This window comes from Homalodisca vitripennis, chromosome 2 (genome assembly GCF_021130785.1).
Source record: "Homalodisca vitripennis isolate AUS2020 chromosome 2, UT_GWSS_2.1, whole genome shotgun sequence".
Lineage (NCBI taxonomy): Eukaryota > Metazoa > Arthropoda > Insecta > Hemiptera > Cicadellidae > Homalodisca > Homalodisca vitripennis.
In genome coordinates, this window is record NC_060208.1 from 23,778,050 (window position 1) to 23,796,809 (window position 18,760).

Consider the following 18,760-nt stretch of genomic DNA (forward strand, 5'->3'; position numbering starts at 1 on the left):
ATTACATATGTATATGGATTAGGAAACTTGCACAGCGTTGTACAATTTGGAATTTGTTACCCTTTTCATAACTTATTATTTTATTTTATAACTTTTACGAATGAGATTTCATTAACAGTTATAGATCAAACTTTTGTTTCTTTACAATTTAGGCCTACGAAGGAATTACAATAAAATAAAGGATAAAACAGATTTCTTAACAATTTTCTACACTCTGTACATGCGGCTAACGGCTCTTAAAATGTGCTAATATATGTAGGAGTCATATATCTTTAAAATTAGGTGTAACCGATCTATGTTTACTTTAAAAAATTTTTCAAAAACTGACCCCTATTCCGGCCATACCGTGTAATTTTGAGATACATAACAGACTTGAGAATTTTGATCCTCCTGAGTTCTTTGTCGTTGGATATTTTCGATTAAAATTGAAACAAAGATTTTATTCCAATTCGTTTTCCGATACAGGTAGTTTGATAAAATCTATATAGAGTGAAAGACCATTTTATTTAGTTCAAATGTATAGAATAGTCTTGTCTCTAAGTAAAATGGCGTTTTAAAGATATTTATGAAAAAATACAATTTACCACTTTTACTATTTGGAGTCCCACAGGTATGTTCCTTTCAAACATTTTACCAATTTTCAAACTTACAAAAATGTTTTGCCCAGTTAACTTTAATTGGCAACTTTTACTGTGCTATAACAGACGTATTTTCAACTAAGAGTTTTATAGTATAGAGTTCAACTACAATATATTGTTGTATAGTAACATTATTTTGTAATCAAATTAGTATGTAAGAACATGTAGCCATGATTGTATGTATTATTTAATGTGTATCAATAACTGGAATAGTGTTAGCGTGAGAAGAGTAGACGTTAGATAAGTAATAGATATACAACATTATCATTAACAAATTGTCACTGCTCACACAGAAATCTACAGATCATTAGCACTTTGGACAATGATATGTACAGAGCGATAATCGCTCTTAATGGGTTGTGTTATTTAAGCCCTGCGAGGCGCAGCAGTAGTCATCAGTCTCCGCAGACTGCACAGTGAGGAACGGTCACGGTGTTGGGATCAGTCTCCGCAGACAGCACAGTGAGGAACTGGTCGCGGTAGTAGGCAGAATAGTTAGATGTTGGAATTGTGAAACATAAGTACCACAAAGTATGGTGTTAATAGTTTATTCTCAGTAGTAATTTTATACAGGTGTTTCATTTTACATGTTGTGAACAGAGTTGTGCCAAGTGACTTTTTTCAATAAACTTATTTTTAACCCCATGTACCGAGTCATCTCTTGAGTTCCTACTCTTCAAGGTGAACATTGTTACGGGTTATCTTGCCACTCGGGTAGCCCGCTAACCGTCCCCGCAACAATATGCTCGTTTATGTTTTACAATTTGTAATTTTATTCTAAATGGTAAGTTTATGTATCGTACGATCTCAAAAAAAAAAAATTAAAATCCAATTCCTTCCTAATTTGAATTAATTTCCGTATAATCCATGAGTCCGTCAAAAATTAATATAAAATGCTTTTAGTAAACAACATTTGCAAAATCTCTTTTTGTCAGACCGCGTATTCACATTTAATATATTCTGCCACTCAATTAGAAGGCAATCAAATAAATTGAATTTGTTGTGTGGAATGTAGGATTCAACTGAATATTGTATTGCTCCAAACCAATACACACAGGATTGTACTCAAAAAAAATAAACGAAACAGAATCTGTTAAATTCCACACTCCGGAGGCATGTCTGTATGACAAGTAGTTTAATCGTTTTGTTATTCTAATGTTTTCTTGTAAAATAAATCTTATACATTATTCACATTTACATATTTTTAGTTTTAAAAAGATGCTAAATCTATCATGTATGATTTATTAAAGAGGGGAATTCACGTTAAAACCATTTTTAGACTATTGGTTTCAAAACATTACTATTGCGCTTAAAATAGCCTGCCATGTAAATACGGTATGTCTCAATGTCTGATTACAATAAGCTATACAGTTTAGCTGAATTTGTATTCTGTACCACGAAAGCACGGAAGCTTTTCATAATTGTATTTCCCATAATCCATTACGTATGACGTAAGCTTATTGTCATAATCAAACTCTATTAACGGTCGTTGACAGGAATTGGAAATAACCGCTGCCACATATTGTAGCAAAGCCGACAACGGCAAAAACATTCAAAAAAGAAGATATGCCTTTCGAAACAACACAACAGAAAAAAACACTAATTATTATCCGTATCTTAAACATGCTTCACGGCTTTAAGAAATTATATGCTTCTTTATTATTTGATATCAAGTTTAATCCAAATATTTTTGATTCACAACAAATATTTAGTAGTCTCTCCGCAGCCAGATCAGTTTATAAATAACAAGAAATACTCGACAGTAATAAAACTTTACACATTACAAAACTTTAAATTTTTAACAATTTAAAATCATATTTGAAATAGTTCACAATAATTTAAGCCCAATTGTTTTTTTTAAATCATAAAGTTTTAGTTCTAGAAGATATTTTGAATATGATAATAACTATTTGTTGTGGGAAAATATCCAAACTAAAACGAAAACTCCGATTTTTCAAATGGAACATAAACCCTGATATGCTCTCATTAGTGTGACACTCACTTCTGTAAAGTAAATAGTTAATATTAAAGTAACCTTTATTCCTTTAGAAGTATGTTTTATCAAAATTCTGATTAAATATTTTTAATACCAATTTTTTAAATAACAAAAATCTAATATATTGCATTCTTAACATATTTCGCAAATTTTTGAAGCGTTAAAGAAGTGCAATACTTAATTCTTAATAGAGTAGATTACTTTATCATTAATGTATAGAGACTACCACATACCTACCACGTTACAAACCATATTAATTTAACTGTCAATATAATTGATTGATTGTCAATGAAAAACATAACTTTTGATTTTTCATAACTAAAAACATAACTAAAAAATGAAATGGTGACGAAACGCAAAGAAAGGAGAACGTACCCATCAACCTCCCAAACACAAGGGCACAAAGGGTTTCTGTCTGTTTAAAATAATAATATCTGATGGTTCGTCGAACCGTATCGTCAAACAGATTTCCAACGATTTTCCAGAGCGACACACAGTCAGATGGACAAATGACTTCCATTACCTGTCCCCCCTCCCCTCCACCTCCACCACGTTCGTTCCACTCAGCCAAATTGAAGTTGTCAAGTTCCGATCAGTCTCTGTAGCCCTATTAACCCTCTCAATAATTGAGTCAGGGAGTCTTTGAAGCTCGTCAAGGCACGGTGATAATTTAGTTGACAACCCATAATTAGAATTCAGTACTCAATTAGAATTTGTAATTACAGTGTTAATTGCCGTTTGACTTTTAGCGACGGGGTATCTCGTGAAGGAAATATTTGGTTTTTTAATTTCAAGGCGTGGTGAAACGGTTTACATTCGCGATATGTGCCACTGGCATACAGTCTCGGACCTAGAAATAGATGCTTAAATTACTGATTAATTATAATGTTTAAGCACATTTGATACTAAGCGTCTGAGGTTGTAACGAGCATGTGGTCCAGTTGTAATCTATACGGACTGTACTTTTCATCACTAGTCAGATTCTACAACTATTCCAACGTGACAATATGACTTACTTAACTTTTTAAAACGAATTCGATACTATTAAACATTAAAAATTACTTTGACTTACTTTTAAAAATTAATATTAGACGCTGAAACACGAAAAATCCGTCTCAACTAGAGTATGAATGTATAATAGATTATACATTCGCGAAACTACGAGATCTCGTTCTAACCGATACTTTAACCGAATAAAATCATGAATTCTTTACAGTATATTATTTGATCAACTTTTTTTTGAATAAGCGCAAACAATAAACAACAGAATGAGAAAAAAGTCTCGATACACTCCAAAAGTACTCCAACGGTACGAAAGAACATACTGGTGTTTGTTGGTATTTGGGAGGAGCGGGGGGTAAGAATGGGTGGTATAACAACTTTTAGGAGCTATGGCGAAGCGGACATTTTTAAATTCTCCATACTGGATTTATGTAGGGTATTTCATAACTTTAAAGTTTGCCGGTTGAACTTTAACACAGGTTTATAACTCCTATAAAAAATATATATATATATACCTATATTACAACATTTTTCGTATTTGTGTACCTGAGAATGAGGCAGTCAAAAATAATTTATCCTTTCCCTTTTGAACATTTTACCCAAATCTAAGATGGCAGTTATCAAGATGGCCGCTGTTATTGTCATAGCTCCTAAAAGATGGCCAGCTATCTACAGTCACACCATAGCAGACGTCATTACAATTCCGTAGGAGTGTATCCAGACTTATGCCTCGCTCTGTATATATTTTCATAACTGTGAGTCGCAAATGTTTAGTTTATTGCTAGTATATTTTATGATTTAAAAGTTTACGTCATAAGCGGTTTACGTTTACCATGGTGTAGTTTGAGATGACTGACTGAGTTGTGAAGAACTAACATTGGACGTACTATAAAATGACGTGTTCTGGTGATAAAACGGTGGTCATTCCAAAATATTCATGTCCAACATCATAAAACAATATACTTTTAGAAAACATAAAGGGTAGTGAAATATAATTTTGATAACCTAATTTGTTATTTAAGTGTGCTGTTATATTAATCTCATTACGTTTAATGTTTAGTAAACATTTGTCGATAAAAACATTGAGGGATGATTACTTTTTAAACAATCATTTCGTAAGTAATACGCCAACAATAAATACAGAATGAATTTACTTAATTCTTATATTTCGTAACTAAAAATATTGTTGATATTTATTCGACTTAAAATTTTTAAACAACTTAAATGTATTTATTGTACATCCAATGCAAGTTCATTTGGTTAGTTACGCCACAGCAATGTTATAGGTTTGATTCTCAGAGTGTTAAATAAAATTTAAACATTGTTTTGATCCGTTTTTTATAATCAATAATACAATCAATTGAACACGCTATTGGTGTTAATATAATCCTAAACAACTAGACAGGCAGATAGTAGTTAACATTGTAATTCCGATCTCTACTCTGTAAATTATTTTGTTTTACTCTTAAGTCAAATTTCCTACAAAACAATAAACAATTGCACATAAATTAGTCATTAAACTGTAAACCTGTATAACGTAACTATGGTGGGAAGAGTTGATGCAATGTGAACGTTCAGTTTAACTCCAGTTCATCTTCCACTTAATGCAGCGTCTGAACACAGCACTAATAACGCTGCCACAGACTTTAGTCATGGAATCTGGCTGGAGTCATATGCGTTTGAAGAAATCCAAAAAAGTCTGTGACAAAGAAGCTCGAAACGAACTCTTTGCATCCTTTCGACATCAAAGACAACCTAGACTATAAACTCAAGTGCAATCAGGTGCACAGTTGAGTGCACTACGATGTTTAGACACAATCCAAAATTCACGGCAGATCTGTTCAGACGGACAGACTTCAGATTCCAAGGGTCAAGTCTGTGGCAGTGTTAAATTTCAGACGCTGCACTAAGGAGAAAGTGAACTGAACTGGAGCAGAACTCATCACTCACATCGAACTACAAATGTTCCAAAAACCATCTTTTTGAATTTTAGTACAATACCTATCCTGGGTCTGGCAACAAAAAGAATAAATATTTAGGAATTTATTAGTAAATATTTAAACTCACAAAGGGGATTCTAACTGGAGTTGGGTGATTTTCCATACCCCAAGAAGTGTTCGAGGGATTATGATCTCTAGCAGCTTCATCACGTTCTCCTTCCACTGTATTTGTACCCATACGTTCTTAAACGGTTAACCTTTCCCTTTAACATCCCATGAAATATCAGTATTAATGTACATTATTATATTATTATTATTACTCATTTACAAAACAAAAAGCGATATCCAGACAAATGTTTAATGCCTAAGAAATCATTTACGGTGGTGCCTATTATATGTATCCACCCAACATTGCTTGAGTGTAGGACACTCAATAGCTTGACGGTTAAGTGACAAACACTCAAACGTAATTTACGCAAATACAAGTGACTGACTTGCGAGGATACTTGGAGTAGTCTAGCGAGCTAGAGTCGCTGAAGAGCACGTCGACCTCGAGCTCGAAGCCCCGCAGAGGACTGGTGGCTCCATCTGAGCGGAGAGGAACACTGAACGGTGACGAGTGGAAGGCCACCAGCATGGAGGGACCCCTGCAACACCAGGTTAGTCGATAAATAAACTATGATAATTATTCGCCAAGTTCCACTAAAATGTTGGAAAATGTTTTCAAGAACACAAATATTTATTTTTAACTTTTCCATCTTTGGAAGACCACAAAAAGATGAGAATTTAAATTTGTGACTTTTGTCAAAAATCGAAGAACGTTTAAAACGTTTAATAAGAATTTGTGGAAAAGGGGTTCCCAGAAAATAAATTAGGGCGTGAATAAGATAAAATTATGTAGCAAAACCTTTAGAAGTATATGAAACATGAAATTGTGATTCAAATACTCTTTTGAAGAATTTGACTAACAAGAGATTCTAAAACAGACTAGCAGATATTTTGACTGAATGTTTTGTACCCACAAGCTAGTCCTGTAGTAACATCAAGAGTTGGAAGAAGAATTTAGAGTTTTCTAAAATCCGCGATGTTTTTCACTACAAATCACCTAAGTAGCTACTAGCTACTCAGAATAAATTATAATCTTGGCCAAAGTGTAATTTCATGTCCATTACAGGGAGTCTCTTATTGTTCACTGCAAGAGATTCCAGTTTTAAAATTACGAGAACTCAGGGTCAGTTTGATGAGTCTAAATGTTTTCCTTAAATATTCCAGAACGTTAGTTAGAAACGCACCTGCTGATGATGGAAGGTAGCCAGGCGCCGCCGCAGTACTTAGCTAATACCGTGTCGTCTGTGGAGGCACCGTCGTAGAAGATGAGCTGGTCCCGCTCCCCCGTACAGTCGGTCCAAGCCCGGATTTCCTTGGAGCTCCCAGCCGTCTTGTTCATGCCTAGCATCGTTGACCTTATCTGCATCTGAACAAAATTTGAAGCATTTCCAGGGAAGGTCATAATCTGATGTGTTGCAATCATGATGTTAATAGGTGATCTGTTGTTGGCTTTTAAATGTCAACATTCTTCTTCCTAATGCCACACGAAATCAACAGGAAACCGGATATCCGTGGCTAAAGATCAAGGTTGATATATTTTCCAGTTGTACTAATATTTACTTTGCGGAATACTAATGTAGCAATAAACCCTCAAAATTATAGGTCAGCTGAGCAGTGGGTCCTAAATTAATATACGTTATAAAATAAATGCAATGCAAACATTATAAGATTAAAAAAAATAACCCCCAACGTATTATAAAACAATTATTAATTGTCTGAGACAAATAATATCATTTAGTTTTCATGTCGATATAGTTTACTATAATTCAACCAAGCAGAAGATAATTATGAATTAATTTGCCAAATGTAGTTAGGAGCTGTTCATGGTACAGTCTACAATAAAACTTACTTTGTATTTGCTCTCCTGCATGACCAAATGGCGTGTTTGAATGTTGGTAAAGTATTCTGCCGGAGAGCCAGATAGCCAGTGACGTTTCGAGGATACATCTCAGGATAGATAAAGGACCACAGTTTACATTAAAACCTACCTTGTGTTCGCTCTCCTGCCTGACCGAGATCATGGCATGTTTGCAGGTTGGCACTGTCATCTGCCGGAGAGTAAGGTAGCAGGTTACGTTACGAGGATACGTGTCAAGTAGTTAGAAGACTGCCTATGATACAGTTTACATTGAAACTTACCTTGTGTTCGCTCTCCTGCCTGACCGAGATCATGGCGTGTTTGCAGGTTGGCACTTTCATCTGTCGGAGAGTCAGGTAGCAGGTGACGTTACGAGGATACATGTCAGGTAGTTAGAAGACTGCCTATGATACAGTTTACATTGCAACTTACCTTGTGTTCGCTCTCTTGCCTGACCGAGATCATGGCGTGTTTGCAGGTTGGTACCGTCTTCTGCCGAAGAGTCAGGTAGCAGGTGACGTTGCGAGGATACATCCCAGGATAGTTGGGGGACTGCAGGCGACACTTCTTGCGGTAGCACTCGTAGAAGTTACGACTGCAGTAGGTGCCTGAAAGAACTCAATAATCTCACATACACAGATTTATTGAAAGTCTTTTAAAGAATATGTATAAAAATATAGAAAGCGGATAAGAACCTTGTAATTTTAGTGGGTTTCTTCTTATTTTGGATTCTACAATGTTCTGCATCCACGTTAAAAATAACGGCAGTTCGGAGATTTTTATTTTGACATAATATATTTGATTTATTTAATTTCATCTTATTTTCAGGTACAGTAATTGCGTGCTAAACTGAAATGAAAGACATCATTCTGTGTCATAGATATAAAAAACAAAAGAAACTAAATTGGCCACGAACCAGTGTTTTTTAACACAATCAGAAATCTTAAATATTAAGTAATTACTTATTTGCTCATCTCTCCATGTTGCATTGCAATGTGTGACTTAAAATGACGTGCAGTTATGACGTCAATAGTGGTGTAAAAAGAATGAAGATGCCCTGTGTAGTGTTGTTATCTAAAGTCGAGTGGTCGTCAGAATGGCTATGTATGTGTGTCTAGTGGTTAGTAAAGCTTACTTATAGATAGTCTATCATAAATTTCTGAACAATAACACGTTAAATAAGATAATAATGAGTATGACTTTATGCACGACCAGGCAATGCCACACTATGCCCTAACCTTTGCTGAGAACTGACCTGCATTAGAAGCACAGTATAATAGTACTCTACACTACAGTAGGCCACTAGTACTTATATAAACAGCATGATAAAACATCCAGTTCAAAATCATAAAAGTGCTCCTCGAATAATGGTAATTGTTGAAGTACAAGTAGAAAAATTGCTCTCGGAATATTTCCGTAATTTTATCTATATCTGCTCAGTAATATGCTGATGATCCATCTTGATCTTATACAACACGTCCTGCTCCACATGCTGACTGCTCATCTACTCCGAGCGGTTCCAAGATGGAACAAGTACTCAGGTTGGGTAGACTTCTGAAATATAAGTTAGCTCTCAACATAACCTCAATTTACAGCACTATTTTCCTTCCTCCTAACGGCCATTAAACCAACGTCTGAATGCTGTTCCTTTAAATGTCGGGGACTGTCTCTTTCATTTCTATGTTGCTCATAAATATTCTTTCTCTTGTATTGTTTATGCTAAACTAAAAACATTTGCTACGTTATGTCAGGGCTGTTGGAAGTCCACGTTTTATAAATCAAATTTTATATGATTATAACAACTTTCGTTTGTAATGTTTCAAGACGATTGAGTTTCTAAATATTTCAACGTGTAGCCTTCAGATTATCGTCCCACCGGTGTTGTATAAATTAAACGTCTCAACTGATAATGAATAATTAGTTTGTCGTTTCTATATGGCAGCCATATTTGAAATCCATCTTTCTTCCGACTAGCCGGAAAAGATTCCTTCGTGACTGAATTTAAATCACGAACAAAGAGAGGAGTATCTTTAATTTATACAAAGGTCTAACTTCAAGCTTACTTCAAAATTAAACTGTAGAATATAATGGTTCAGAGACTATTGACGTTCGAAAAAAAGGTGCATGTTTTTATCAAACTTTTCATGGTAAGTTGCAAGATTGAAGATTATTTTGTTATTAAATAAGCTTATAACGCAGACACGGCTATCTTTATCACTACACAGTACACGCCTCAGCATACTAAAGATATAAGCATAAAATGTTCACAGCAGGTGGCTTAGCGGTTAACTGTGGTATTAGTTTACAAAGGCTTTAATAACGGTGTCATATACCTCAGTCTAGGTATCTTCTCCCTTATCTATTCTTTTCCACAGTATGTAATCATTATTTCTTTAAATTTAAAACATCATGATTAAATTGTTAACATTAATTAAGTAATTACAAAGTTTAAATCTGCATACACAGACCGTGAGTTCAAAGAAACTGAGATTGCCTGTGAATATGTGTAAGGTGGTTCCTCCTCTCTAACAAGATTCCTACTAGAGAGCTATGAATAATTAAATTATTTCAAAAGCTGATAAGGGAAAATCTGGCTTTGAAAAAGAGAATAATGTTCTTTTTTTAACCTGTTTCATGGTCAGTTTGTTTCTTCCACTCGTGACAAATTCCATTATACTGTCAGTAACCGGTGTACTAAAGCTCATGGAAATCAACGGAATACTCTTGGAACGACTAATACAGACTGAGTATCAACTGAAAGAAGTATTAGCTAAAGGAGCTGGTACGTTACAAATCACAAACACACATTAGCTGCTTCAAATAGATAGCTATTAATAATTAAATAATTTTAAAAGCTGATAAGGGAAAGTCTGGCTTTGAAAAAGAGAATAATGTTCTTCTTGTAATCTGTTTCATGATCAGTTGGTTTCTTCCATGTATAACAATTTCCATTACGCTGTCAGTAACCAGTGTACTGCAGCTTATGGAAATTAACGGGAACACTTTTGGAACGACTAATACAAACTGAGGAGTATCAACTCAAAGAAGGATTAGCTAAAGATGCTGGTATGCTACAAACCACAAACACACATTAGCTGCTTCTACATTTTGCACAAATTGTTCCTTTATCATATTTGCGGCAGTTTTGATGTTTTATATTCACATAAGCTCTCTCATAATCAAAAATATCAAACAAAAATTGGAATAGAATCGTTAGTGACAATCCTCTCACCTGGGACGACCTCCCCGCGCTCAAGGGGGGCGCCGGCGCTACCGAACCGTACGACGGCCTCGTCGCCGCCTAGCACCTTGTAGCGCAGCTGGAACTCGAAGGGTGAGGCGGCATGGTACACCCTCAACGTTAGGGTGACTGTGGCCGTCTCGCTGTAGTAGACCGCATGTCCTGCAGCAGCGCCGCACCAGGAGCCTCCTGTGAAGGGACGTCCTAGCTCGGACAGCTGCATGTGGCCGTCGGGACAACCGTCCAGCGCTCGTCCCTCGAACCGGCCGACGTGGAAGGCGTCGAAGATTAGCTGCAAAATAAGTTCTTGTTAGGATGAGAATGTATTGTTATGGGATTTCATCAATTAATCACACATTCTCAATCCCTTTTGTGGCAAAGACTACCTAACAGTTCTCTAGATAATTTATGCACACCAGAAAGTTAATGTCATATTTCACCAGGCAAAGTTAGGGCTAAGAAGTCCTCTCTAATACTTAACATGAGAACCAATGGCTTAAAGGTGACTTCCGAGCCACCACCAATGGCCGGGCAGGCTGGCTGCTTGCAAGGACAGGATCGCTCAGCAGTCACCCATCCAAGCAGCAGCCACGCTCGACGTTGCTTGATTTGGTTATCTTGCGATAACCGCTGTACCCGCTACACTGCGCCATTGGCTCTTGGAAGTACGAGGTTACTTCAAGATAGTAGTCACATGTTTTGTTAAATAGCCAATAACAATTATTACGTGGTGAAAATTTTAGTACCTTGAGTCTAACACGAGTCAGTGTCTATCTTGGATATGAAATGTTTTTGGTGTAAGTAAGTATGTCACCATTCTCTGCTTCACCATATGAACCACAGGGATCGCATTAAGCCCGCTGCTTATTGACCAATTTAAAACCGACATAACCTGTGTGATATCATCGAGGTTTCTTCTTTTTGCTGATGATGTAAAGGTTCTCAGTAGGATAAATCCTGCATAATACCAAGAACTCCCCCTCAATATTCCATTAAATATATTAAAAACTGGTAAACTAGTAATGACTCAATCCAACAAGTTATGCTCTCTACGTGGTTACTCTGTGTATGAAAGACCTCGTTGAGTGGCTAGCTGCTGATCGCCATTAAATGAGGTTTCGAATCAACATTTCAACTTTCGGTCATTGCGTACCGAAAGTCTTTGTTGAAGGCAATAGACTACTGACTTAAGCCAGCCAAAATACAATACTTACAATTATTCATTTGACATTAATGTCAGGGACAAAAAAGTTTTGATGAAACGGTTTCATAAAATTATATTAAATCATAGTCAGAATGAATTGATCGATTCTGATTAACCCACAATCTACATTGACAACCAAACTTCTCCGAAAACATCAGTTTGATAGAAACGTAACGCAAAATTGCCAGCTTGCAGATTTTATCTCCAACATACCTTTCTCAGAGTTGCCTAGAAGTATCAAGTATTAAAGGAAGAAAAGGATTAAAGGACCAGGTAGCTTAGACATGAATGTACCACGATGATCTTAATCAACGTGTACATTTCTAGGATCCTATTAGTGCTCAGATACCTGCTACTGCCACAAGATACATGACGTAAGCAAATATTTCAAATGTGAAACCCTATGATTATTAAAATATTCACAATTACCAATTGATGATTGTTATGATTAGAATAAAAATTCACTAAAAAGGGTAAACTATGGTTGTTATTTACATGTACCTTATTGTTGGAAACTGAGGAGAAATATTTTTTCTAAACCTCTCCTCACTTAATAGAATAAAGAACAGTCATATTCTCAACAGTGTATGACATGATTTTTGTTACTTTTGAATTGATTCTAAATATATCAACCATCAATATATCAACAAAAACAAAGTTTGTAAAACTAATTATAATAAACAAGTCAAGTTGGATCTAAGATTACATTGTTAAAGTTCCGCCTCGAGTGGGCAATTGAATGTGAACACTTCCCGGGCATGTGAGAAGGGGTTGGGAAGGGGAGGGTATAGGGTTGGACCTGCTCTGGCCAATTTATCGAGAAGATTGGTTTCGAACATCCCCCAAACTGCAGTTGCGTCTTTTAACACCTCACAATCTTGATCGAGCCTCCTTTCCTTCTTCTCTTCCAGGACTTTTACTGGAATTGAATTTATTGTCAAAGGAATATTCTAAACAAAGTAGGATTTCCACTATGAGTAAACGGAGAGGCTGTGTTAATTTTGTTATTTTTCTCATTTTTCCTAGATAATCACTCCTAGATGAGTGGGTTTGCATTTGCTAACAAGTGGTTTCATCACATTAATTTCAAAGGATTTCGAGGCTAAGAACAGAATCCCTCCTTTTATCAAAATAGTTTTTGTGTGAGTATATACTACAAAATAAGTTACTTCGAAGTACTTTTCATCAAATTTATCGTGTTCTATGATAATTTTAATCAGACTATAGTATGTCCTACACAGCTCCGTCCACTGCTACGTTAATAAAATCTGTGACATAAACTTTAATATAAATATCTCTCCAAAATTTTTCACAGTAGAATCTTCTTTAACTGGAAAAATCTACTTTCCCAAATCCTATATCGCTTCACAGAATCAGATTCAGACGCAAGCATCATCCTGAGAACATCACAGTCAGCTGTACCAAAAAACTTGTTTTTGACTAATAAGAACAATGATAATCCATATTAGATCTAATATTTTTCGCAATTCTTTAAGATGATCGTTTTAAAAGCATTTATAAAAATGCATTGTGGATAATTTAAAACACAGTAGTGTTAAAACTGAATGTTTAAATAAACAACATTTTTGTTGCCTTGAACCTGAAGTAAAATCAGAAGATTAAACGTTTAATGGATATTAACAATGCATTTAAAATTACACTTCCTCACGAAACCTACAACCAAGAGAAAAAAAAACAATTTATTTTAAATATAGCGTTGCCCTAAGACAGTAATAGTATAGGATAAAAGTAAAGAACTAAAGGATGAACCTAACTGGTAAGCTCCCAAAGCATTCCTGAGCTAGTTAAGACCATTGGAAGCACATCGCCGCATTCTATCTAGAGACCAAATTGACTTAAATAGGGGCGTCATTCAGCCACTAATTTGAGTGTCCCCAATCTGAAGCCAGTCGTGGCAATTATATTAAATCTAATGCTTCGCACTTATCCCTTCCCACTTCAACTAAACTCAGGAGCAAATGGTTTTCCAACCATCATCGCCGGTTATCCTTATGTTTATGGTAAGAAGTTTGCAAACATCTTCGAGTAACTATTTGTCTATTGAAGTAATCCTCCATATCTGTATTGTACAGGAGGTCTGGAAAATTGGGGGTCCAGTATGGCGTCATTGGAAACAGATATTCGAACTACATTCGTAATAACTTAGGTAACAGGAGCATAGTCAAAGCTCTTATATACTATACTGTCATAAGATAGCCGTCGGAAATTTAAATGCCAGTGAGGTGGAACTCTGAGGTAAAATATGTTCTTACTGATGATGTACTTATGGGAAGGTGAACTGAAGCTACTCAGCATTCATATCAATTACGCCCTTCCCACCACAGCTACGTTATGTGTAGAAAACGTAGTTGCTCCACCGTGCCTAGAGATCTAAAATATTGTTCACCTAATGAGACAATGATGTGTAGATCTTCACATAGATTACACTAAAAAAATTATGTAAAGAGTCCATATTGAGATTCTCCGTTGCTGAATATGTTTAGGATCTCTTCAGATAACCATAACTCCAGATTCCAGGAATCCAATCTGTGATATCGTCAGATTTCAGATGCTGCACTAAGAGGAAGGTGAAATGGAGCTAAATTCAACATTCAAACGTGTTTGCTTTACAAATATACTTTTCCGAAGTTCTCTAGTCTTATTGTCAATATTTATATTGTCTTTTGTTTGAAGTTTGTTATTGACGATGGAAGGTTTGACAGGATAACAGGAGTACAGTCATTTGCCATCGTTAGGATTACAGACGGTATAACACAACGTTTCGAGGATTGGAATCTATCCTCTTCGTCAGGTGGGGGAGTTATTAGTACATAAAAAATAGGGAACAGGCAGAATAAAGAAGGAAAATAAAATGGTTCAAACATACGCAAAAGGTGCTTGGAGTCTAGTCCAGGCGTTGTCACTACAGGCAATGCAAGTCCCGAGCACAAGTCAGGAGTACTAGAAACACAATCATATCTGCACGGATGAAAGTGGGTTACGGGATGCACATTGTATTGATATGATTATAACATCGGATACAATTCAATATTTTGACAAAATATACAGAAATCAAAGTCAACAAAATGTACAAGCTTTAACCAATAATGTAGTAGTATATACGAATTTGAATTTGGCGCCACGTGGTATATGACTAAAACGTACCATTGACCCGTTTCAGGTGAGCTATAGAGGACACTACAGGGCGAAAGTGCGTGATAATGAAATTCAGGAACCGACTTTAAACACGGACTAATTTTGTGTGTTTTATTCAATACTCTATCTGCCACACATAACTGTATTAGACAGCCTAAGATGTAGGATCTAGAGTAACGCTTGTAAGATATGACACAGATTCATGGTCCTGTCCATCGCCGGAGCCAATGAATACAATTGTATTCATTGCCGGAGCACATTTTATCTGTACTTCATACGTTTCTACACTTCCCGTTATTCTGTTTTGTGTAAGATTGCTGCAAAGGGCTGTTGTTAATGAGAAAGGGCATAGCGGTATTACTTTTTATTCATAAAAACTAGCTCATCTACTCTTATGACAAATAGTTTTAAAAAGTACACAACTCCTTTCAACAAAAATTATTGTGAATACCAAAATTTATAGTAAACTGAAAAAGTTTGGCACATAATTAAACTGATGATTAAGTACAAAATAATTGATGATCAGTATTGTAATTTCAGCAGAGCAATTTTTATTTCGATTGTTGACGTTATACGAATGTTTGAGCTGTGTATTGCTACAAGCTATTGTAAAGTGCCGAATCGCACAAGGTACGATGCTTGTTTACCGTGACAGAGTACATAGTGCCTAAACACAAAGCAGACTGTTTATGATGCTACATCTCCATCACAAAGGCCCCCAGCTCGTCAAAGCCGCTCTTGTGTTGTCCTCTGACGCACCACTTCTCGTCAGTTCGTCACTATTAATTTTGTTACTAAGATTGAAGGCTTCATTAATAAAATCGACGGTCATTATAACTTATTATAACCATGTTATACATTTTTTGTCACGGTTGTAACATTATAAACTATTATACACATGGTATACAGGGACTCTCGCTGATGTTATATTCAAGTTCAAGAGTGGATGATATGAAAACAGTCACAGTACCTTTTTCTTCATAGGGAGATTTTCGAACTATTTTTAATTGTAACTTGTTAGAAAAGAGATTTTAAAAATAAGAAAATTGAGTACCCTATGCTGAAAAGCTGATAATCTAGCTTACTTCATCAAGAAGTTATGCGAAAACAAAAACCTCTTAAAATGATAAATACTTGTTTTACAATAAGTGCTGACTAGATTCGTGCCAGCAGCTGTCAAATATACTTATTTACAAGGTACATAATTAGTTCCCATCGACCGATCTTATAATAAATAAATAATTTTGTGATGTATCCTTTTATAGACAAATAAAATTATTCAAAACATTAACAGTATTTTATTTACCACAATTGTGTGAAAAAAGCAATATCCTATAACCCCATCACCCACGGGTGTAATTTGAAAGAATTTCCCGTAAAGTATAAATATTTATCATTTTTGTCTATTCAAAATTCAAATACAATAATCTACAGAACTATTTAAGGTATATAAAACATATTCACATAAGATAATTATAGTTAAGAAAAACACGGACACAATTAAAAAAAAATTTTAATATAAAAACACACATACTAAAATTTAAAGAATATCACACTGCACTCGAAAATATCTCACCTGAAAGCTATCTCAAAGCGTTATTATGTGTTATTAGATTGCACATATGACGTGCTGTACTCGAGAATATCTCACCTGGAAGATATCTCAAAGCGTTATTATGTGTTATTAGATTGCACATATGACGTGCTGTACTCGAGAATATCTCACCTGGAAGCTATCTCAAAGCGTTATTATGTGTTATTAGATTGCACATATGACGTGCTGTACTCGAGAATATCTCACCTGGAAGCTATCTCAAAGCGTTATTATGTGTTATTAGATTGCACATATGACGTGCTGTACTCGAGAATATCTCACCTGGAAGCTATCTCAAAGCGTTATTATGTGTTATTAGATTGCACATATGACGTGCTGTACTCGAGAATATCTCACCTGGAAACAATGATGGTAACAAGCCCTCTCAAAGTTGAGATAGAAGCCGCTCTGAAACGTTATTGTGAACAGGATTTTTCATATGACGTGCTGCACTCGAGAATATCTCACCTGGAAGCTATCTCAAAGCGTTATTATGTGTTATTAGATTGCACATATGAAGTGCTGTACTCGAGAATATCTCACCTGGAAGCTATCTCAAAGCGTTATTATGTGTTATTAGATTGCACATATGACGTGCTGCACTCGAGAATATCTCACCTGGAAGCTATCTCAAAGCGTTATTATGTGTTATTAGATTGCACATATGACGTGCTGTACTCGAGAATATCTCACCTGGAAGCTATCTCAAAGCGTTATTATGTGTTATTAGATTGCACATATGACGTGCTGTACTCGAGAATATCTCACCTGGAAGCTATCTCAAAGCGTTATTATGGTTATTAGATTGCACATATGACGTGCTGTACTCGAGAATATCTCACCTGAAAGCTATCTCAAAGCGTTATTATGCGTTATTAGATTGCACATATGACGTGCTGTACTCGAGAATATATCACCTGGAAAGCTATTATGGTAACAAGCCCTCTCAAAGTTGAGATGCAGCTCTGAACGTTATTATGAACAGTATTTTTGCGCATATGAACGTGCTGCACTCGAGAATATCTCACCTGTTGAAAGCCGCTCTGAAGAGTTATTATGAACAAGTTTGCGCATACGACGTGCTGTACTCGAGAATATCTCACCTGAAAGCTATCTCAAAGCGTTATTATGAACAAGATTGCGCATATGACGTGCTGCACTCGAGAATATCTCACCTGAAAGCTATTATGGTAACAAGCTCTCAGTATTATGATAGAAGCCGCTCTGAAGAGTTATTATGAACAGGAGTTTGCGCATACGACGTGCTGCTGCGAGAACTCGAGAATATCTCACCTGAAAGCTATGATGGTAACAAGCCCTCTCAAAGTTGAGATAGAAGCCGCTCTGAAACGTTATTGTGAACAGGATTTTTCATATGACGTGCTGCACTCGAGAATATCTCACCTGGAAACAATGATGGTAACAAGCCCTCTCAAAGTTGAGATAGAAGCCGCTCTGAAACGTTATTGTGAACAGGATTTTTCATATGAAGTGCTGCACTCGAGAATATCTCACCTGGAAGCTATGATGGTAACAAGCCCTCTCAAAGTTGAGATGTAGCTCTGAAGCGCTATTATGAACATGATTGCGCTTATGAAGTGCTACACTTGAGTATATCTCATCTTGGTAGTAACAAGCTCTTCCAAAGATATAAATTTCATCAGATGAAGATTCCTGGTTAACTTTGGCATGTCGCAGATACAAAACTGGCCATCTTGGTTGTATCTAAGTTTGAAATTATAATATGCATTTGTTCATAAAGAAAAAACCTATTACTTTCCCTTCATAAAAAATTGTTTACGATTTATTTTTCAATTTTATTTGCTAGAGTTTCAATATGTAATATGCCCAAGTCAACAGAACTCATGAGATGAGAAGTTATCATGTTCATGATAAGAGCAATCAATCATGATTGAGTTAATATTTCGAAATCTATTGATTCTTAAACTCCAGTGACCAGAGAATTTTAAGAGATATTTGAGACTAAAGTATGCCCAGGATGCAGAGTTTCACATGATTTCAG

At 35.8% G+C, this 18,760-nt stretch overlaps 1 protein-coding gene across 1 annotated transcript in view; it reads right to left on the minus strand.

The window, feature by feature from the left end:
- LOC124353702 overlaps nucleotides 1-18,760 on the minus strand; it is a 170,676-nt gene that overhangs the window by 19,323 nt on the left and 132,593 nt on the right. The window contains exons 3-6 of the mRNA XM_046803672.1: nucleotides 10,775-11,075; nucleotides 7,975-8,150; nucleotides 6,869-7,050; nucleotides 6,071-6,223 (exon numbers count right to left, since the gene is read on the minus strand). Of these exons, the coding sequence (XP_046659628.1) occupies nucleotides 6,071-6,223; nucleotides 6,869-7,050; nucleotides 7,975-8,150; nucleotides 10,775-11,075 (812 nt within the window). The remainder of the gene's footprint in view (nucleotides 1-6,070; nucleotides 6,224-6,868; nucleotides 7,051-7,974; nucleotides 8,151-10,774; nucleotides 11,076-18,760) is intronic.